The sequence below is a fragment of the Vanellus vanellus genome, assembly GCF_965231255.1.
Source record: "Vanellus vanellus genome assembly, chromosome: Z".
Classification (NCBI taxonomy): Eukaryota; Metazoa; Chordata; class Aves; order Charadriiformes; family Charadriidae; genus Vanellus; species Vanellus vanellus.
The window spans coordinates 86,297,191-86,320,610 of NC_138908.1; the positions used below are offsets into that span (position 1 = coordinate 86,297,191).

The 23,420-nt window shown below is 43.1% G+C and overlaps 1 protein-coding gene across 1 annotated transcript; it reads right to left on the reverse strand.

The window, feature by feature from the left end:
- Window positions 1-3,869: 3,869 nt before the first annotated feature.
- ACAA2 (acetyl-CoA acyltransferase 2) lies at window positions 3,870-23,135 on the reverse strand. The gene is made up of 10 exons (XM_082497612.1): window positions 23,113-23,135; window positions 18,649-18,815; window positions 16,097-16,225; window positions 14,832-14,948; window positions 13,255-13,402; window positions 9,998-10,173; window positions 8,908-9,037; window positions 6,287-6,357; window positions 5,479-5,633; window positions 3,870-4,522 (listed from the first exon to the last, which is right to left on the reverse strand). Exons 1-10 carry the CDS (start codon window positions 23,126-23,128, stop codon window positions 4,438-4,440), a joined length of 1,194 nt encoding a protein of 397 aa, XP_082353738.1. The 5' UTR covers window positions 23,129-23,135; the 3' UTR covers window positions 3,870-4,437.
- Between the last annotated feature and the right edge of the window lie 285 nt (window positions 23,136-23,420).

The window sequence follows — 23,420 nt, forward strand, 5'->3', positions numbered from 1 at the left end:
AATTTATCATGCTGACAATTTCAAATAGCTGTAGATTAGCAGCCTGAGTTTACACCTGATCTGCCCTGCAATTCCTATGGCTACAGCATTTGGACCTGGCATTACTAGCCCTACAGCTGGATTTGTTATCAAACAGCAGCCTTAAATAAGTTCAAAAACGTTACCCTTTTATCTTAACTCACCTTCCACGGGAAACACTTATCCATTATAAAACTAAAACCAACAATCATGTTCCAATCTACCTGTTCGTTTCAATTTAATTTTTCATGTAAATGTACCTAAGTCAGCAAAGACATCACTAGCACAGTTTCCTTGTAGCTGTTTTCGGAAGAGCACCCCTGTTACTAAACCCTTAGCTTGCAAACTCTCAGAGAGATTAATTTCCCCTCTGATCCCCCTCAGCACCCCTGTGCGGCAGCCGGCTGGCCCAGTCAGACACGGACTCTGCTTGGTGGAGAGGCCAGACAGAGCCCTGCCCAGCTTAACAGCATCACACCAGATGGAAAACGTCTGGATTTATACATTGAGGAAAAGCTTATTAGAAATACTCTCACAACAAGGTGAGACTTGCCCAAAATTGTGCACTTCAGCAGCTTCGAGATTTAGCTGGGGTTTTTTTGTTTGGTTTTTGTTTTGGTGTTTTTTTTTTTTTTATAGAATGCTAAACAACATCCCGTCTTAATTATTGGAGCTCCACTAGCAGCATAACAGAACTGCTTATACATAATCCAGAAAGGAGTGCAAGAGGTAAATCTATCTCTATCAGGTCTCTGTACCTTCTCCCTCTCTCTCACCTACAGTTGCTTAGGATTAAGGTTTAATATTCTCTTCTTCATCTTCTGCCAGATATAGTACCTCAGTCATCATCTTGTTGAACAAGTCCTCTCAAACTGCAGCTGGAACTCACTCTGTAAAACAACAAATGCTTTCTAAATCACTTGAAATCAAGCAGCGGCGTTGGTATCGTGGCACCTGCCTGTTTAAAACCCACAAAAGGAGAAATGAGACCTGAAATTCTGGGTGATTGGGTTTCAAGGTTAAGCTAGCCTGCGCGCTTACGAGAAAAGCTGTGCTACTCTATGGAGGACGAATGCCTTTTGATACAGTGCGATCTTCAGGGTGTTTAGAACGCACCACCCAGTGGTAGAAAGCTACATCTACATTTATGAGTAAATATCGCACAGCTTTAGGCAGGCAACGAACGATTTCCGCAAATGCTTTCTTTTCTCACACGTTTCAAGAAAGACAAAACCAACATTTACATTATACTGTATAATAGGCTAGTCACACACAAAAAAAGAATACACCTGAGCCTAAAAAGAAAATAAAAAGCATGCACTTGGTACAATCAATGTCTGTAATTATCCCTCTAAAATCTAAAACATTTCTTCTGTATCCTCTGTTCCTTCCAGGACTCTATTAAATTGCCCTAATCCCGATTGTCCTCAGCAGAGATGTCTTCATTTCCCAAAGGCAGAAACACAGTTCTACCATTGTTACAGTCTGGGAAACTGGAGAACGTACTTTGGAATGATGTACAACGATCAGAGGTTACTGCTGTTATTCTGTAATAAATGGCTGGACTTGCTAGTAAAGACAGGCTCAAACCAAATCCTCCAGCCTAGGCATCCCTATATATCATGGAAGACTGGCTTAGGAATCAAATATCAATGGTTGTGCTCCTCTTTAATAATAACGTGGTAAGAAAAAGCCAATATTCTGAAGCACAGCAAGCTGTGTTTGTGCACGACCTCGCACAGGACCTGGTTTTGCACTTCTGGGAATACCACGCTCTAGAAGTGCAACCGGGAACTACAGAAGAGGAATGCAGCGTATTCCCCCCAAAACCCCAGAGCATCCATGCACCTTTCGGAAGATGGACTTCCCCCTGGAGACAAAGTCACTGCCAACTTGATGACTGGTAGACTACGCAGAGCAATTGCCAATGGTCTCAATCGTTCAACGGTTTAATTGACACAAAGTGTCCCTTTTGGCAGCGGTCTTAATAAAGAAGCCACATTTCACATGGGCAACAGAAAGCAGAAGCACACGTTGGGACAATCCACACGTAACTCACTCTAACTTGAACACCTAGATTGGTTTTAAACCTGAAGAAGGGATTGCGTTCTCCCTAACCAAACTTTAGAGGGAGTGTTTATACCACCAGGCACTGCAACCTGAGACCACAGACAGCTGAAAAGAATTAAATTTACTCCCAAAACAAAAAATTTACTCCCTTACTGTCCCTAAAAACAGACACTGAACTTTAAGACCTAGAACTTGGGGAAGAAGTTGCATCTATCACAAGTGCCATACATTAAGTCCCAGGAACTTCATGGGAAAGGATTTCACTGTTTCAATTTAGCATGACAAAGCCCCTCATCAGCGGGTTTTACAGGAAATGAAGAGGATAGAAATGACACGATATGGGAATAAGCAGTTGGCTCACACAGCAAAGAAAGGTTACTAGCAGGATGTACGATCATCTGTGCTGATAACACGTTCGTAAGTTATCTGGAAAATGAGGTGGACATCATCATGCATTTCACAGAAAATACACAATTATTCAGGATGAGCTAATTCAGCTCTCAGCTAGAATTACACACGGATCTCAAAAAATTGAGTGACAAAAAGGGGAAGCGAAACTTTATGTGCAAAATAAAGTGCATGAAGGGGATTATTCTTTACTGTACCGACACAGTGATGAGCTCTGAGAGAACTTACTACACAGGGACGAGATCTTGGAAAAACTGTGGCCAGTTCTCTGAAAATAGGAGTTCAGTAATTATCCACAGTCACAAAGGGAGAGGGAATTAGTTACCGGTTATTATGGAAGGAACTAAGAACAGAAAACATCCTGCTTTATAAAATCAGCATGGCAACTGTATCTTGAACAGCAAAACCCCAGTAACCCTAACTTACTACGATAAATTGGAAGAGGAATACAGATAGTGTGTTAGATGAACACCTGGTTTGCTACCTTAAGGCAGGTGGGTTTTTTGAATCCATATAAACAGCACTAAAAATTTCTACAGTCATTAAAGACACTGCATTCATAAAAAGCCCAGGAACGGTGATCAGCATACTTCAACTGTTATCCCCCAGTCATAACAACACTTGCCTTGACCTGAATTTCTTGCCAGGCTAGGCAGTCAGGTTTTGAATAACCTCCCATCTTTCACAATTGTCTCAGCTCACGCCAGTGGAATGGCAAGAAGAAGTTGTAGATAAGCAATATTTTGACAGAGGACAGAGGATGAGGAAGAGTAAACGCTGAAGTCTGGGCTACAATATTAGTCTACGCAGCGCAGTACAGGCTATGGAGAAGCACGTGCTGTCTCTGACGTGGGATCTGTCCAACTAGCTGTGAGTATCTAAGGTAGACATCTACATCGGAGCAAGCTGCAAGTTGCTCTTGATGGTACAGCGAGCCTAGAGGGCTTCCGTGAGTACAGTCAACGGAGATCTCGTTTCATCCAAATGTAATCTGCATTACATCAAATGATTCCTAACTTCACTGCCTGCGAGAGGCGAGACAACTTGCTCACGTGTGCACTTCTCAAATTAGCTAAGAATAGCCCCACGTTAAGTGACCCAAGAGGTGCAGATGATGCCGTCAGAGGAAGTTAAGAAATGAGTTGCTGTATGTATGCAGTTAGCACGCAGCAAGAGAGCGAGACGCAATTACCCCTCTTCTTGGAAGGCTGGCAGATTTGCTAGAGTTCTCTAAAAACTACCGACTAAACACCAGTTATTCCTTGGCCAGGAAAAACAACTTCTCCAAAACCCAACGCTCACTTACCAAAAGTAACAATTCTCACAGTGATTTACTTTTAAAATAAACAAACAAACGAACACCAAGCCCTTTTTTCTGTTATATTTATTGTTCTTTCGGGAGGCACAATGGCAATGTCAGCTTTCGCTCCTTTTATTTTTCCCTTGCAAAACAGCAGGGTACAGGTTATAGCCATCAACCTACAATCAGTGTGTACTTCAGAAGGTCTCCAATTAAATTTTCACATTTCCTGATGATAAGAGGCACATGTGCCAGACAGCAGCAGTAGCTGAAGTAAGAACGGTTAAGGCCATACTTGCTTAAAAAGCTGTGCTGACTGCTATTTTAAGGCAGGTTTGGTGAAAGTTTGACAGGCATTTTCCTCAGGAAATGAAAAGAATTTTGCCTACAGAAATACATTAACCTTGATTGAAAAGAGGCTTTTAGAAAATACTTCATCAGTGTGAAATTATATTGCCGTTACAGTTCCTTTAGTTAAAGAGACATTAATCTTTTTGTTCAGAATTCAGACTTCTCAGCTATTCCTTTACCTTGCAGGAATGGCACAAAACGAAGGCAGGTAGTGATGCTTTATTGTCACAAAAGGCAGAAGTTTCTCAGGGAATTAGTAATTCGGGCAACACTGTAGTCTCCAGAATCTCTCAGGCTGTGTTCTCAATGATAACAGCAATACCTTGTCCACCACCAATGCAAGCTGACCCAACCGCGTATTTCCCACCACGACGCCTGTACAGAAAAAGTAACAGTGAAAATTATTTAGCTTTATGAAACCGTAGTAGCTGTTGTCCTGATTTTATGAAAGGAAAACTAGCTATCAAGTCGGTGCTACTAAAGATGTTTTAGAATGTCTATGCTCTTCTTTTTCTAGAAAAATATCATGAAGCCTCAACTGATGTCGAAATATTTCTGTAGAAAAACAAGGAGTTGCAGGTCTGAGTCTTTTACCCTCTAAAAGATGATACGTTATATTGTTCTTAGGAATACAAAATAGCACGGAATGACATTATGGGATACTTGTGGTTTCAACGCATAACAAAAACTGCTTAAGTAAAATAAAATTTTATTGCCAAGGTAGTTCTTAAAAGCTAAGTTTTCTACAGCTACACTCCAAGAAACAGTTTTCTGCAAGGTGCAAATTAACTGAGGCTTTGTGGTTGAACACTAATATAGTGTTGCAAGTACAAGCGAAAAGATACTGTGATCTCTGCCCTGAGGGGAAGAAAAAAAAAAAAGGGAAAATTCGTATTAAAATGGTGCTAAGCATATCAGGCAAGCCAAAAGAGTCAAAATTTCTGAAGATGGATTAAAGGAGAAAGAAGGTGATGACAAAGCCTTTTAAATGCACCCTGTTAGGAAAAGAACAGACTTTGCTCAAAGGCCATTTCAGTAAAGGAAACCTTCCCACTGACTACGGTGGGCCTGGATCAGATCTAGAAGCAGCCAAAAATCCTGTAATAACAACAGAATGGACTATGAGGCAAACCGCAGGACCTGGACTACAGCACGAAGGTAACAAATTTGTACAGAAAGCAGTACACTTTAGTGTGGAAAATTTTAAGTCAGCATGCTGGAAGTTTTTAGTCGCACGGTATCCATCCTAAAAATCTTTTGCAGGTGTAAATACATCAGCTACCACCGATTCTGATGTATTCACTACCAGCAGCTATCGGCTACCTACATACCTTAATTCATGAACCAGATGAGCTGTGATCCGTGACCCTGAAGCACCCAAAGGATGGCCTATAGCGATGGCACCTCCGTTGACATTGGTTTTTTCAGGGTCAAGCCCCAAAACTTTTTCGACAGCTAGATACTGAGGTGCAAATGCCTCATTCACCTAAAACATCAGAGAAACAATACAACTGTTCATGTCTGACTTTCCACACAAGCGTTCAGCAGTATGTGTGCGCGCAAGATTAAACGAGGTGCGTTTCTTCTACAGGTCATTTCGATTGGGAAAAATATTAAACATCGTGTTTATAAAAGCGTAATCGGACAAAATACAAATTGTCAGGCCAACCTGATGTAAATTCAAATCCTTCTGGCACATGTGATACAGAGCAAGTATGTAGTATATTTTATTAACAGAAAGGCAAGGTATATTCTGATGCAATGTGTTCATGAAGAGCCTATTGCTCCAACGACAAAAAAAAGGCCCTGTTCACAAATGGAGAAGTGGGACTAATTTAAACATTAACACTCCAGCCAACAGAGTAAAACCTCACGTCACATGAGGCTATTTTTTTCCATGGAATGCTATCACACCATTTTCAACTTCCACGTGCCTGAGATTTTTGTAGTGACTGTGCAATGGCGTGGTAGAAACTAAATGGATAGAGGTCAGGCAGGCGAGCTAAGACAGGTGGATTCCAGACATGCAGAAACATCTACCCTGTGATGAATCTACCCTGTGATAACATCTACCTTGAGTAGAACGTTTCTGCTAAAAAGATCAGGAGTAATCTCACTGTTCATGTTAAAACTCCTTACCTCTACCAAATCCATGTCCTTCAAGGTCAATCCTGCTTTCTTCAGAACCTCAGTAATTGCAGGTACAGGGCCTATTTGGAAATTGTACACACAGTTAATTAAATTTAAAAAAAATTAAAAATAAAGGCTCATAAACATGTTATACATAGGATAGCTTCATAAAGCCTCATCAGATCCCCTCCCATGAACCTCTGTGCAGCCAATGAATTCTGGATATGCCACTCACCTGCTTTATTAGCCCGTAGGAGAACTCCTAAATCTCAAAACTATTTATTTGGCAGCCTTCTCAACACGCTGCCAGGGAAACTTAGGAGCGTCTCTACTGCTGCAGCGCTATATTGGTAAACACATGCATAGCTTTCAAGTCAAGAGGACTGAAAGTCCCCAGCCAGTGGTGCCCAGTGATAGAACAAGAGGTAACGGCCACAAACTTTGAACATAGGAAGTTCCATCTAAACATGAGGAGGGACTTCTTTCCTTTGAGGGTGGCAGAGCACCGGCACAGGCTGCCCAGAGAGGTGGGGGAGGCTCCCACTCTGGAGCCATTCCAAACCCGCCTGGACATGTCCTGTGCCACTGCTGTAGGTGACCCTGCTCTGGCAGGGGGTTGGACTGGACGATCTCCAGAGGTGTCTTCCAACCCTGACCAGTCTGTCATTCTGTAAAGAAAATAACTTCACTGCAGTTTTGAGGCATTCTCCTTCCCGGTGCTCTTGGTTCAGCTTATTCTTTCCTCACAACTCGCAGCCTCCAAGTATAGAAAAAAGAAAAAGGCAGGCTGTTCTAGAGTTTGCTGGTCGCATGTTTGGTTATGGGTAGTGTTGGTTTGGTGTTCTTAATATAATTTATATGAAAATCTTCTAGTAAAAAAAAACTAACAATGAAATGTTCCCTTGGGCCCAGGTCCCAGCCAACTGAAGACAGTAAGATTAATTTTTTTTGAGAATATTAGTTTGGCAATAAAACTGTTTTCTGGAAGAAAGCTGACATCTACAACGGAGTATAATCCACTATGGGATATTAATCTCAAAGGAAAGAGACACTCAGAGAGAATTTGAAAGGGCTAATTAGATAGGTGCTTGTAGGACAAAGATAATGAGATGTTAGATGGTAGCTGATCATTAGACAACAAATCCAAATCCTAAAATATTAACAACCCTAAATGCTATCTCACTACCAAAAAAATGGTGTTGAAAACTCATAGCTCAAAGAACAGAAAACATAAAAATAAGTAAATGACCGAAGAGACAAAAAATTAAAAGAAGAAAGGCCCCAGTTCAAAGCTCAGTGGATTATCAGAAAGTCTCAGGCAGCTTAATACAAGTCTCTAAATGCATCTCATTACAGACAGATTTTAGTATGCCTGTTACGTGTGAGAGTAATGGGAGGGTCTCATGTGGACAATACAAAGACCATTAATGACAGCCAAGTAGACTTCCCCCTCTCTTCCCCTTCTCTCTTTTTTTAAATAATGAATTCTCCCTCGAGACATTGTGAGGCAGGACTCCCTATCACTATCAGAATGAAAGGGCAGTTGCTCAGACTGAGCTCCTGTTCTCAGATCTGTTGCTGTCATGTCGATGAATCTCATCTGGTCTTTTTGAGTTGCTGGGGTCAAGCTGTGGCGTTAAGGAGTTACGATACTAACTCTTTCTCCATGTAATTTATGAAGTTTTTAAACAAGCTAAAAGAGTTGCCTGACCTAGAAAGAATGAGCTAGTTTAGAAAGCACAATGACAGCATGAAGTCTGGCGAAAGAAACCCTCCCTCTACATTTGCTTTGAAGGTTGTGTTGGTCAGATAGTCTGATCAAGAAAACAAATCTGACAATGCTTCATTTGCATTTGTACTGACACACGGAACCAGTCAACAATGACCTCTCTGAACAGAATGGCAGACAGGAAAAGCAATGCTGGGACACAATGCTGTCTACAAACTAAACAGAAGGGAAAAATCCCGGGGTGTCTGGATTGGCTTTGAGGGTTTGTTTGCCTTAACAGCTACTTGATTAGGAAGCACAAAATATGGGTCTAGCCAAAAAAGAGAAGTAGTTGGTTTGCCAAAATAACACCTGCAAAGATGTGTATCCTGGAATCCAATCTTAGCTTAAGCAACTGAGTAACTGCTGAAAGGTGTACACATAGATAATACTCTTTCAGCAAGAGGTGAGGAAGACAACTCATAGTTGCACATTTAATAATGGGATTTAAAGCTCAAGGGAAACTAAAGTGAATTTCAGGAGAAAAATGTTTTTTTTTAAAAATTGAGAGTGCCTATTGTCTTGAGTTACTAACACAGAGAGTAAAAAAAAAAAAAAAAAAAAAAGGAGAAAAAAAAAAAAAAAGAGATGCCTGGGGGATTACAGCTGAGCACTAATGCTCAAGGTCAGGCACTGCACATACCCCTTCAGCCAAACTGAGGCGTAAGTCAGTCCCTCTGCATAAGAGGGATGGACTGATGCAGTGCAGTGGGCAGTCTCTCTGTAGTAAGCAACGCAAACGTCGTCAGAGCTACGAGACTCAGCACACTGCAGCCTCCCTTTCTTTCCTTTAGAATGCCCAACACGGGAATATTTTAATGCTAATTGATGCTATAAAAGAATGTGTTTTATTGCAACTTACCAATGCCCATTATGGAAGGGTCACAACCAGCTGAGTGATAGGCTACTATTCTTGCCAGAGGAGTAAGATTGTGCTTTTTAAGCGCTGATTCACTGGCAATGATGACTGCACCAGCTCCATCACACACCCCCTTGCAATAAGAGAGAAACACATTCTTAGTGGAGAAAATACAAACAAGCAAAAAAAACCCCCACACTTTAAACAAAATACACCCTTTAGAAAAAGCTTAAATCCAACACGCTATTATAAACACTTAACAGACAATTGTATTAGTGTTTATTCAAAACAACAAACCACAATCTTTCACTATTCTGTGGATCATTAAATTTAAATATAGATGTTTAATTAATGTCAATGTTTTAGAAAAGTAAAATACATTGTTGCCACTTAAAGTCTTCTGTACACTGGAAATATCATTCCGTAGACTTGCAAGGACACTATTAATATTGGATAACGTATGTACTATTAATTATAAAAGATACTTTACAGACACCCATACTTACTGTGGCTATGATCTATTTTAGGCAGGCATTCAGATTATATGATCACAGCGGCCCAAAGAACATTAATCACTTGTTTAAGATAATGACTGTAGGAGGAACAGTCTGTAACGACATGCTGCTAAGCACCCAGTCTACTCTGGGTAAGAGCAGAATGTAGTTTGGCCTACAGAGGATACCAGTTGTGGTACAAAGATGAGCAGCAGCAGCACGCCCACTAATATAATACATGATTTGTACAGCAAATGTTCAGCAATCATTGAAAGCAGAATGGTTAATTCTACATAACCATTGCAGGTATCTACTGCATAAGTCAAGGCTGCTGAGGAAGCGTCAACGCCTCACTAAAAGAACAGTGACAATCCACAGAACCGAATTTTTAGGACAACAGGAGCAGACTGAAGGATCCCCTGCCATCTTGGGGCTGGAACAGTCAATCAGGGGCGTTCAACTGCAGAATTAGAAATAATTTTCATCAGGAGACACAGCTGACAGCCAAAGGTGGCTCAGTGAGACATAAATACAGTGACAATAAATTTGGAGAACCTTAGAGGTGACTCTTTCACAACCGAAGGCTTTGACGTACTCACTGAAGCATTCCCAGCAGTCACCGTTCCATCCTTTTTAAAGATAGACGGGAGCTTTGCCAATTGTTCCAGAGTGGTCTGGGGTTTCGGGTGTTCGTCCTTTTGCATACTTTCTTTCCCCTTTTTCGTTTTCACTTCAATTGGTGCCATCTCGGCATTAAAGTAACCAGCATCATGAGCTGCAACCACAAAAAGGAAAATAAAAGGACTCCGATAAAAATATCGACACGATTGCGCAGCCTGACCAATAATCCTATTTTCATGTGCACACAACTTCTGCTCTAATTTAACCAAGAGCTCAGGGACAGTACTGTTTATGCTTTATTTTGCTTAAATAGGCTGGTTGGTGTTTTATTGTTTGTTTTTTTTAGAAACTGGGCAAAAACTCTACAAACACATTCTGAAACTTCTCCAAAGAAAGTTTCAAGTATTGAAGTGTTATTACAGCTTTAAATAACTGATTTTTTTTTTTTTTTTTTAACCACCAGATTTATTTTCGGTACACATCCCCCTGTATTGTTGCTTTATTCTACAGCTCTGTCACTTATCAGAGGGCCAAGAAGCTGTAAATCTCACAGAGAGGAACGTGGGAAAAATCCTGAGCCACATTTTCTCTGTTGATAACCAGCATAAGTTATTGTATACCAATTAAAATCCTGTCCAAGCTGCTCCTCCACAGGCTCTCACAATCACATCACGATCTTAAAATGGGATTCAGCTGCCTAAACAACCTGAGACAATTCAAGAAGTTGTAGGTATCTAAGATGCCCATAAGAGCATCTGGCCACATCACCCAAGATGACGTTACAAGCCAATATTTGGGGAATTAAACACTACCTTTAGTGTCCACAACGTGGATGTGAACACACAGATTTAAAACCAAAACAACTCCTATCTCCCAAAACTGAACAAAAACTCACAGCCACTTCAACTCCTTCCACAAATGCAACTCTAAGGGATTTAAAACTAAGACACTGAAATTGCCATATCTGAAGTTTTTTTGCTACCTCTGAACTTTCTCAATAAATTCTACAAAATCTTTTTCTTTCCCAATTAGCCACAGGACTCTCTTTAGCGTGGAACAAGATGAACTGGTCATAACAAGCAGAAATAAAAAAAAAGCAAGGCAAAATCCTAGAAAACAAGAAAGAAGCAAAAGCCTCTTCGGGGGCACAGTTTCTAGCAAAGGCTCCAGGAACGGCAGGAGTTACCTAACAAGATCGGCAGGGAAGGTAACACACGACTGAGAAAAGTTACAAAAAGCACCGCTACACCCATTGGAAAAAAAAAAAAAAAACACACCAAGATCTTCCTTCAAGAGCAGCGGCTGTTAAAAGCACCATTGTTAGAATGTAAAAGCATGCTTAGATCTTTGCTGCTTATGTTCACCTTTGGGTTGCAATGTATGTTGAAGTCGCAGGGCGACCACTATACCTTCTACTCACTTTTGGCCTATCAGCCTGTTTACACTACCAATCAATTTCACAGTAATCCAATACCTCCAAATTATGGCTTTGGCCACGTAAACCACCCAGAGAACAGTTTGAACAAATATCCCCTCTTCAGATTCCATCTGCTCTAACTGTTCAAGCGTTGTGGAACAGCGTATGACTTGCAAAAGAAAGAAAAAGGATTTAGATCAATTAGAGCCCGCGGTGGCATGCAAGAAGGATGCGGGTCGCTGTGGGAGAGGACTGTTCTGCAGTGAAGTGGAAAGAAAGGAGAGGAGTCGGGCATGCCTGGGACAATGCCGCTCTGCTGCGGGGAAGACAAGAGCAACACATCCCACCAAAGGAGCTACATTCATGGACATGAATCCTGTTCAGGCAGGAGGTGACACGTGACAGGCCAACGGCGTTTGCTGCCCGAGTGGCTATTGAGTATCAGCTAGGAACAAGGCAGCAAGCCAGCGGAAAGGGGTTTGTTACTTAACCTGCTGATAAGCACAACACCTGACTCAGTTTATTCAAAGTCAAACCCCCAAGGAACGGGCTACTTGTATCACGGAGTTTTCAGAGTTGGAAGGGACCTCTAGAGATCATCTAGTCCAACTCCCCTGCCAAAGCAGGATTGCCCGGAGCACATTACTCAGGACTGCATCCAGGCGGGTCTTGAATATCTCCAGAGAAGGGGACTCCACCCCCTCCCTGGGCAGCCTGTTCCAGTGCTCTGTCACCTGAACTGTAAAGAAGTGTTTCCGTGTATTTGAACGGAACTTCTGTGTTCTAACTTGTGCCCATTGCCCCTCGTCCTGTCACTGGGAACCATTGAAAAGAGCCTGGCTCCATCCTCCTTCAACCCACCCTTTAGATACTTGTACGCCATAATAAGGTCTCCCCTCAGCCTTCTCTTCTCCAGGCTAAAGAGTCCCAGCTCTCTCAGCCTTTCCTCATAAGGGAGATGCTCCAAGCCCTTAATCATCTTAGTTGCCCTTCGCTGGACTCACTCCAGCAGTTCCCTGTCCCTCTTGAACTGGGGAGCCCAAAACTGGACACAGTGTTCCAGTTGTGGCCTCACCAGTGCAGAGTAGAGGGGGAGAATGACCTCCTTCGACCTACTGGCCACACTCTTCCCTATGCAGCCCAGGATTCCATTGGCCTTTTTGGCAACAAGGGCACATTGCTGGCTCATGGATAATTTACTGTCTACTAGGACCTCCAGATCCTTCTCCTCAAAGCTACTTCCCAGCAGGTCCGCCCCTAACCTATACTGGTGCTTTCATTCTTCCTCCCCAGGTGCAGGACCTTGCACTTGCTTTTGTTGAACCTCATTGGGTTCTTCTCTGCCCAGCTCTCCAGCCTGTCCAGGTCACGCTGGATGGCAGCACGGCCCTCTGGGGTGTCAGCCACCCCACCCCGTTTGGTATCATCAGTGAACTTGCTGAGGATACACTCTGCCCCCTCATCCAGGTCATTAATGAATATATTAAAACAAGATTGGACCAAGTATTGACCCCTGGGGGACACCACTGGTTACAGGCCTCCAAACTAGACTCTGTGCCGCTGATCACAACCCTCTGAGTTCTGTCCCGCAGCCAACTCTCAATCCACCTCGCTGTCACCTCATCTAGCCCATACTTCCTCAGCTTCCTAATGAGGATGTTATGGGAGACAACGTCACAAAGCAAACAAAAGCACAAATTACAGTATCTGCAAATCAAAAGACAAATTACACCAAGAGGCAGGAGCTACACAATGTTAAAAACTGACTACATTTGAAACTAGTATCATACAGACACTTCCGTTCCTAAATTTACTAACCAGCTTTGCATCTCTGTTGCGTTTTGAATGCGTATCGGTCACAGTCCTCTCGCGTGATGTTGTATTTGGCAGCCAGGTTTTCAGCTGTAATTGCCATAGGTATTTTAACGTGCGTATCTGTTAGAGCTGCCCACAACGTGTCTTCCAACTGCATGGAACATTATGAAAAGAAACTTATAAAGCACAGCAATATCACTATATATTATTGGCAGTTTCTAATTCTTCAGCAGCCTCTCGGAAACTAATGTCTCTTTGTAAAATTAACTCGGGTTACCTACCGATACTTTATTTAAATTGGAACAAACACACTGCAAAACAGTACGCAAGTTCTTGTGTCTTTTTTTAGTTAATCTACATTGTGCGCTACAGTGGTTCTTCCAACTCATATGTGGCCCTGAGAGGTTTGAGAAAAGCCTTATTCTTAGTATTTCAGCGTATTTCACTGCTGCATGAGTTATTTATTAGAGACCTATGAGAAAACACACCTGTCTTCCTAGTTACAAAGAAGGAAAGGTGAGGAACTGTGAAAAGGCGCAGCAGTCTACTGATTATTTGGCTCTTTCTCTACCATCAGGCAAAATCACTTTACTTCAGTCCAAGGTTTCTGTGGTTAAAACATCTCAGGTGAGAAAATATCCAAGTCTAACTTCACTGAACCTGATAAAGACAAGCCCAGTCAGTTCAGATGGGGTTTATCATCTCTCTGACACCAGTAAAGTTCTGCAAGATAAATCACTCATTCACCTGCAACTAATTCAGTTATCTTCATGATAAGAACACAGTGGCACCTGTAACTCATCATTATCAGCAACCTTGTGACGGTGTTCTCTGTAGGAACTGAGGCTTAGTCACAGTGCCACACAAGATTCACAGAACGAAGTCAAGCATACTTCGTATTCACCATCATCATACTGGAAAAACAGCGCAGGAAAAAACCAAAAGGCTGAAACACTGAAATATCCTGATTTAGCATTTTGATGTTGGTTATGACCCACTGAGTAAATAGTAATCATCAGAGCAGAAGTGGGTCCTGATGCAAATTTCCCACAGTATTCACTAAGGATTTATCTTCAGAAAAAAAATGTAAAAATAACTTCTCTCTCAATAGATTTAACTTCAAGTTTCCACTTTTAAAATTGAGAGATGCTTACAACTTGGAAGTGTATACTTTCTTTATCAATCTACTCATTGCTAGTCTTACTAGCTTTACCTGAACTGTCTATGCCTTATTTCACAGCCTCGGACAAGTTTTTGTATCATAAGCAGTATTTTGATGGGATGTACCAAGTGAATTAAGTTTTGTGTCTACAAGTTTATTGATATGTTTAACATGGAACAGCAATTCAAATATGGTTTTGGAAAAGCTACAAAACTGGCATGCTTCACAAAATTGCCTGAACCTACTGTTTTGATAATGTCTGAACACTGGATAACTGCTTTGAACAACTAAATTGGGATCTAATCTCCAATAATTTCATTTGCCAAGACACAGTGTCTATGGGCCCAAAACTTTAACGTTGCTCTGTAAACATGACTTCATTCAGAGAAAAAAAAAAAGGCAAAAATAAGTACTAGACCTTGAGTTCTGCTCCTAATCTGGTTCCAAATCGAATGTTTCGAACTGCATAAGGAGCCTGGCTCATGTTTTCAGCTCCACCACACAGAACAACCTCCGATTCATTAAGGCAAATTTCCTGTTAACAGAAAAACAAAACAGTTCTAGGATTTAGTTTGCTGGTTTGGTTAAGACAATAACAACTGTTTTAGAAAAAGACCTCATCACCTACCAAGCCACACACAGAGAATGAATTCATGCTTAGCCATGTGTATTATTTATGAATTGTTTACTGTTTTATTAAGATTGGGGTCTGTCTCTTTCATTATGTGTTCCTTCCTCCTCCTTTCAGCAAGGAATGATTATGTCAATGAGGGAGGAAGAGAATATGGGTGCACATGTATGACAGGACTGATGAACAAAGCCATTACGCATCTACATGCTTGTGTAGTTAGGTTCACAAATGACTGAGGGTTTTTGAGCTCCCAATCTTCTCAAAAGGAACAGATATTAATCCTCAAAGCCTTGTGATTCTAATAAAAATAAAAAAAAAAAGGGGAAATCATTTTAGAAAACACTGGCGAGGTAAGCTGCCAAAAGAAACCCTCCAAATATACTAATTCATCATTGGCAAAGCGCACAGAACCCAAAAGCCCTAATTCCTAAGTGCACCATCAGACCACTCAAAAACTCTGCTTCCTTAAAATGATTCACTCAGTTGCACAGTTAAGGTTATTTGTGTACTGGAATGGAAGCAGATGAAATTATCTTGATGTGCATTTGAGATGACTAGTCAATAATTAATATGACTGATTTGTAGTAAGAAGTGCTGAGATGCTTCCTATAGTTACCAAAACACTTAAAAAGACACTTAAAAAGCACGGGTTGCTGCTTACATAGCTAGTTAGGCGAGAATACAAACAATGATTAGAAGATGCAAGCCTCCCGCTGTGGTTCTGATGCCCAGTAATTCCAAATCATGCAAACAGGATCGCAGAACGCGACTACTGCACAGCTGAGCTCCATTTCACCGGCTAACATTTGTTGAATTCTTTATATTAAACTCAAAATAGCTACAATGATGATTTTTTAAAACCAACCCAAAATACAGTGCGGTGGAGGCTGAACTCTTGCACAAAATCACGCAGGACAATAGGAAGTCTTTACCGGTGGTAGCTAAAAATCCATGATAAGACGAAGTACACGTTTCTACACACATCTCTTCTCTCATGTTAACAGTCTGATAAAGGTTACAACTAAGTACAGAAAAAAAAAAGAACTTTGTACCTGACATCCACTGGCAATGGATTGGAAACCAGAGCCACAAAGTCTGTTGACAGTGAGGGCTGGAACTGGGACAGGAACTCCCACACGTAAACCAACATGTCTTGCAATATAAATCGCATCTGCGGAGCTCTGCCGACAGAACAAAGAGGAGGTTTTGTTACACTCAAATTTCTTCGGAAAGTAAAAGTCTTGATGAAAACTCAGTATAGCGTAATTGTATCACTGACAGAAGACAATGTACGTTTGAACAGAAATCCTACTAGTCATAAGCAGCACTTTGATTCACTTCGAAAAGACATCATCCTATATGATCAAAAAGGGCCAATGTCTTAATGTGCATTTTCAAGAAACTCATTGTGGCAAAGACTAGACATCAGGCCAAAAATGGGACTACAGATGTTAAGACTGAAGTCAGCAACTTAATCGTCTTATGTTTTCCTTTATCCCTTATTTTCAAAACAGCATACACACACCAGGACTGACGTAAGACCCTATCCAGACTGGCAAGCAGCAATTATTTCAAGGTAATTAAAATTGCTCAGACAGTGGAAGGCCTCCAAAAAACAGACAGTGTGGGAAATGCAGAGATGCCATTGCTGCTTCATAACCACTTTGTGAAATTTCCTAAGTGGTATCTTCTAATTGAACAGTGACCTGTTCTAACAATGAAATCTCATTCCTCCAAAACTTTGCAAAGATGGTTCTGCTTTTCAAATAGAAGTGCGACAAAGTACTGCACACAGAGAAGTTTGCTTCAAGTTCTGTGCACAATGCTACTCGCCAAAACAAGTTCAGAAAAAAAAAAAAATAATAATCATAGAATCACTTAAGTTTGAAAAGATCCTTAAGATCATTGAGTCCAGTCCAACCATCAACCTAACACTGCCAACACCACCACTAAACACATCCCTCGGCACACATTTTAAATACCTCCAAGATGGTGGCTCCACCACTGCCCTGGGCAGCCTGTTCCAAGGCTTGATAACCTTTTCCGTGAAGAAATTTTTCCTAATATCCATCCTAAACCTCCCCTCGTGCAACTTGAGACCGTTTCCTCTTGTCCTGTCGCCTGTGCCTTGGGAGAAGAGACCGCCCCCCCTCGCTACCCCCTCCTTTCAGGGAGCTGTAGAGAGCGAGAAGGTCTCCCCTCAGCCTCCTTTTCTCCAGCCTGAACACCCACAGGTCCCTCTGCCGCTCCTCATCAGACGTGTGCTCCAGACCCCTCACCAGCTCCGTTGCCCTTCTCTGGACACGCTCCAGCGCCTCAATGTCTTTCTTGTCGTGAGGGGCCCAAAACCGAACACAGCACTCCAGGTGGGGCCTCACCAGTGCCCAGTACAGGGGACAATCACTGCCCCACTCCTGGTGGTCACCCTATTCCCGATACAGGCCAGGATGCCGTTGGCCTTCTTGGCCACCATCAAGCCACTTCTGCTGCAGAAGGGGAGTTTAAAATGGCCATACATTCATAGTTATTTAAACTTCATCATACAATACTTCAAAGGAATCCAGGACTAAAAAAAAGAAAATCTATTGGGATGGGGAAGTATGATGCAAAGGAAAAGAAACATTTCAACGTGAAAAGATTTTTTTTTTTAATTAGGAAAATGCATTTTTTTTTATGTGAAAGCATTCCAAGAGACTTGGATGCTGCAATATTTTTTTTTCTAGCCCACAAACAGTTCTTACAAAAACTAAAAAGTTGAATAATGGAAGCTGAGATGGTAGCTGTAGCAGCAAAAAGAATCAAAAGCTACTCTTCTGGCTGAAAATCCTTAAGAAGGAATACTGCACGTTTGTTCACTTCTCATGAAAGTTCTCGGGCATTTGTTTCTTCCATACTCTTGAAACGCTCAGTGCAAAATAAGACTGCCTACCCTTAAGAACGATGAAGTCAGAATACAAAACAAAGCCAGAAATGTTCTTTGCTGTCTTGCCTAAAACAAAGACCCTAATCTAGATATGTGGATAACTGCAGTTTTGCAACGCTGGTGTCCTGCATACGATAGCATCTACATCACAAGCTCTTTAGAAAAATTACGACTGTCCAAGTATCTCTGCCAATCAAGGCACGTATCCTTCCAGCTCAAAGTAAACTCATATTCACACACAAAAATTCCCTAGAAAACTCAAGGGAAATGGATTCAAACCAGTTACAGTCTCCAGAAAGAAAGGGTTTTATTCAATCCAGTGAAAACTCACTGGTCGTTCAGCTACACAGCTCAAGCCATTAAAATGGGAAAAGCGTACCAGGGACTAGCAGCTAACCGTTTAACGAATCCACATTTTTTTAGACCAGCTTGTCCTAGTTTAAACTACCTTTGGTACTAAAAAAAGAAAGCTGAGCCTTGCTCCCGATAATATCACAAATCATGCAGGGTATGTCCCTTAAACACGAACAGGAAACACTACACGATAAGCGCTACTTACCCATTCCACTTCCACCCCTTTGGTTTATTCTTGGCTGCAGAGCAGAGGTAACTATCTATAGGACCGCACCAAAGGAGGTGACTGAAATAATCACTGAGCAGCAAATTTTCCATGCTACCAACCTGCATGACGCTGCCGACGACAACACTGTCAATCATCTCAGGAGAGACCTTGCCAGCAGCCAACGCAGCTCGAGCGGCATGTTCTGTCAGATCGGTGGCCGTGAAGTCCTTCAGCAAACCTCCATAGGTGCCGAAAGGAGTTCGCTTCGCTGCAACAATGAATACACCTGCAACAGAAGCAAGAGTTATCCAGATGTGCAGAGCCCAACAGCAAATCCCCAAGTCAACCTCAACTGCACCGCATCCTACGCTCACAAGAGGCTTTTCCAAATAAATACAGACACGTGAAGCCACAGAGTTCAAGATAAATAAGGGTATAGCGATACTTAGACTTGGGAAGGTACGCAGAATTAATGGTCAGAAAGAAAAGCTGGAAAGATTCCGGAAATACCTCTTTTCCACCAAGAGGTTTGAAAAAAACAGGTAGTTTGGATATTGGGCAGACAAAGAAGGTTGCCGCACCACATCAGACATCAGTGCTAGGGTACTAAAAGCCTGGAAGTAATGCCCATGAAACCCCATAAGGGACAATAAAGCAAAACAAAAAGAAACTTTTAAACTTTGATTCCTTCAACTTAAGAGGAAAAACATTCCCTAATCAAAATCTTCATGTTATTTCCAGAATTATACAGGTCATCTAAACTGGATTAGCATCAGCCTTCCTGCTTCCGAGAAGAAAATCCCGTTTTCAATAGACAGGAGAGCGCGTGCAAGCGCATGTGTGCAAGTGCATGGGCCAGAAGTGGTCGATATTAGAGTTTCAGCTTGGGAGAAGCCGCTTCTGAACCTCACCGAATGTCTACGGACACAAGCGCTCTCTGCTTCTGCGTGCAGAACCAAGTGGGAGGCAGCCTGTGAACTTTCCCCCAGTTGAAGAACAGAGCTCACACCCCCCTCTTCTCCAGCACGCCGCAGTTATTTTAAGTAACGCTAGAAGGAGAAACGCAGATATACGAATGAAGGCAAATGAAAATGACTGTTCATGAAGCCGCCCGTGAACGCTGTTTTCAGGCCTTCTGTTAGAGGCAGGGTTTGTCGGAGGTTTGTCGGAGGGAGGGTGCTCCTCCGTCTCCCGTGTTTTTGGATCCCGGACTACGGGGTTTCCAGAAAAGGACTTTCCAAACTGGTGAAGGTCAAGCCTGCTCCACCGACAAGGACTTGAACACAACATCGGGATCTGAAACAGGCAACAGCTCTGCTCAGAAGATCATCTGGGAAACAACCTGAAGGAGACTAAGCAAGAATTGCAGCGTAAGGATAGGGATGAATGACGAAACCAACGCGGTTTTCAAAGCCAGGAAGATAGCAAAACAGAGCAACACCCTCACACCCTGATGTTGCCCGTGGGCTTCTTTCTGGGGTACCTGGAAGACCTTAAAAAGCAGTCTTTGCTAAGCACACTACTGCTGCTCCCTTAAAACACAGCGCTGATACAGGAACTATTCAAAAAGTGTGAGAAGGAGGATTTATTTCCTCAAAGGAATAAATAGGGGCTCGCTATCACACATCCAAAAAGCCCACTCTTCACGTTTTCAGGTGTAGAAGGAACACCACAGGCACCAAAAATATGTATCTCAAGAGGCTTCTGTATATTCAGAGGTCTGAAAATTACTAAACCCGGCGCAGCGGGGAAGGTCCTGTGCCCAGGCTTGGAACAAACGCTCAGAACCGACCCCTTCGTGTGCTCTATCCATCACTGGTTTTCACTCTTCATTTAATCATTGTTCAATTGATACCAGCAAGTAATTCAATTTAATCCAAAACAATTCTTAATCCATCGACTGAAATTTTTTTACTTTGGTTGTACATATTTTTTGGAAAAAAGCTGAAAACTACTAACAGACACAACATGTGAACCCCTACAAGGTTTTTAACAAAGGTGAGGATGCTTTAACTGATTTGTGCTCATGAAAAACAGGTGGGTTCAATACAGTCACTGTAGAATTAGTCCCTGGACTCTAAGATTTAAATTTAGACCCGTAGTTTTCATTTAACTATCCAAAATGTACGGTATTAACAATAATTTATTGAATGTTAAGTTTGAGTCTTCATTAAATGTTAATGATGCTTGTAAAAAAAAAAAAAAAAAACAAAAAAAAAAAACACAAGACCCTTAGCTCTTTTAAGGATTATCTCATGTTCCTAAGCTTATCTCCCCTGCAGCAAAGCAGGTCTTGCCACTCGTCTTGCCACCACTTGCCCACTCATTCCTGTCCCTCCATCTCCTCCAAAATTGTGCCGGCAATAGCGGATCACGAGGCTTTGCTGCGGAGCAGCGCAGGGACCTGACCAAGCTAAAAGAACTCGTTCCCCTCCCCTTTGGCCAGGTTGTTGGTTATCCACATTATTTGCTGAATCACATACACCCTGTAGCCTTACAAATAAACAGTCTGGGGGCGAGGATGGAACTTTGCCCTTAAACCTTTCTTTCACAATAATCGCAACATCTCTCTCTTTCCCCGAGGCTGCTCGCTGCTGCCCGCTTCTCCACAACAGCGCCGCGGGGCCAAAGCGTAAACCACAGCACAGCACACAACTGCGGGAGCTGAAGACTAACCCAGAGTCGGCGGAAAACAAGGGGCTAATTTGCATTTCATAGAATCATAGAATGGTTTAGGTCAGAAGGGACCTTGAAGATCATCTCGTTCCAACCCCCCTGCCCTGGGCAGGGCCACCTCCCCCCAGCCCAGGTTGCTCCCAGCCCCGTCCAACCTGGCCTTGAACACCTCCAGGGATGGGGCAGCCACAGCTTCTCGGGGCAACCTGCACCAGGGGCTCATCACCCTCACAGGGAAGAATTTCTTCCTCATACCTCCTCTAAATCTCCCCTCTTCCAGTTTGAAGCCATTCCCCCGTGTCCTATGGCTATCACTATTTGGATCAGTTCCACACACGAGTTCACCTGCTGGCTGCTCAATAATCACACAGTAATAAACTAAGTAATTCCAGACTAAGAGAGAAGGCTGAACTGCACCAGCAAGGGAAGAAGCAGCAGCACAACCTGTGTTTTGAGTTATGCCGAATTAAACTGACCACAGAGCCATCCCCCTAAGGGTGTATGACTCCAGAGCCTGCCTAGTTTTGCTTGATTGCAGAGATATCTACCAAATGCTACTCCCTCCACAAAATTTCAGGAGGGGCAACAAGGGGTAGCTGAAGTCCTGAGTGAGAAAGGACTCTATGGCCTTTAACAGCTCTTCCTCAGTCTCCATTAATTAGTAATTACCAGGGCAAGACTTCCAGAGTCTCTACGAGGTGATAAACATTGGTGAGAGCAGAACGCCACCGAATGCAGAGGGATCTGGAAACTTCTGGGGCTAGAAAGCAAAGGTCACTGAATCCTTAAGAAACACTCAATTCAAGACATCTTTTAATCTGGTTTTGCCAACCACCTGCTGCCAAATGGGGATCGGTTGCTGCAGGTGTGAAACATCCTCTAATCCTCCAGTGTTTCTCAAATGCGTTTGGTATTTCTTCATCAGACCCTATTTTGAAGGCCTAAAAAACAATCATTAACCTCAAAAAAAAAATACTAAGGAGCAAGAACAGCGTATGGAAAATACTCTGGCAAGCGATGAGAGATCCTGCAAAAGGCACAAAAAACCAGCATCGAACAAGTACGGGCAAAGCTGCTCCGTATTATCCAGCTCAGCAGAGCAACACAGCATTCCTGCAACACCGACCAGCCAAGCTTTCACCCCCGAAACCGCAACCCGGGGCTTAACACTTATCTTATTATTCAGGAACAGTCTGTCAAGTAGCAAAGCACTACCGAACAGGTAGAAAGCCCTATCTCGAGAAATTTCAATTTTAGTTTTTCAACAAGATCGGGTACTAAAGGGAGCGTCGATCTTATTTTTTAAGAGAGACAAACTTTAAACCACGTAGAGAATAAAGCGGTTCTGTACACAGAACGCTTTCAGGAGCCGCTGGCACAGGTTATCCCACTAATGCAGGCAGAGGTTCCATGTCACCACAGAAACTTCCAGTCACTGAACACAGGCCTGGCCAGTTATCGGACATATATACACACCCTTTGCTATACGTTTGCTTGTACCACAGCTGGCTTAATCGAGTATATTCGATATAAATTCACCACGTTCCCCTTCCCCACCCTCTGCACCCTCAGGTTATGGCTGACAGGGCACGCACAGGACAGCGGGGAGGAACCCCCCCGGGAGGGACGGGAACGGCTTCAGCACCTCCATTTTGAATTTTCTGACAGAAAACACAAGCCGCCGCCGCCGCCGCCGCCGCCGCCGCCTAAGGGGCCCCCTCAGCCGGGCGAGCGCCGCTCCCGCCACCCCGGGAGGACCGCCGCGCCGCCGCCGCTCGCCTTCGCCTCAGCCCCGGCCCTGCCTCCCCCTCAAGCCCGGCCCGCCCTCACGGAGGCAACCCGAGTCCAGCTCCCCCTCAGGGAGCCACGGACCCGCCATCCCCGCCGCCGGCTGACGGGAGCCTCACCCCTCAGGAGCGCCATGGCCGCCGTCTGCCGCCTCTTCGCTGGCGCCCGACCCGCCGCACATTCGCCACGCTGGGGGCGGAGGGGGCGGGCAGGCGCCGGTGTCACTTTTTCATTTATTTAAAATGTTGTTTGTTTTTTTTTTTTTTTAATTTCATTTCATTTCTACTTGATTCGATTTCTCCTTCCTCGCCGGCCCCACCTCCCTCGCACCTGGAAGTGGCGGCGCCGGCTGTGGCGAATCGGCAGCGGGGGAAAAGGGCGAGATGGCGGCGGGAGCCCCGCGGAGTTGCCATGGCAACGGCGGCCG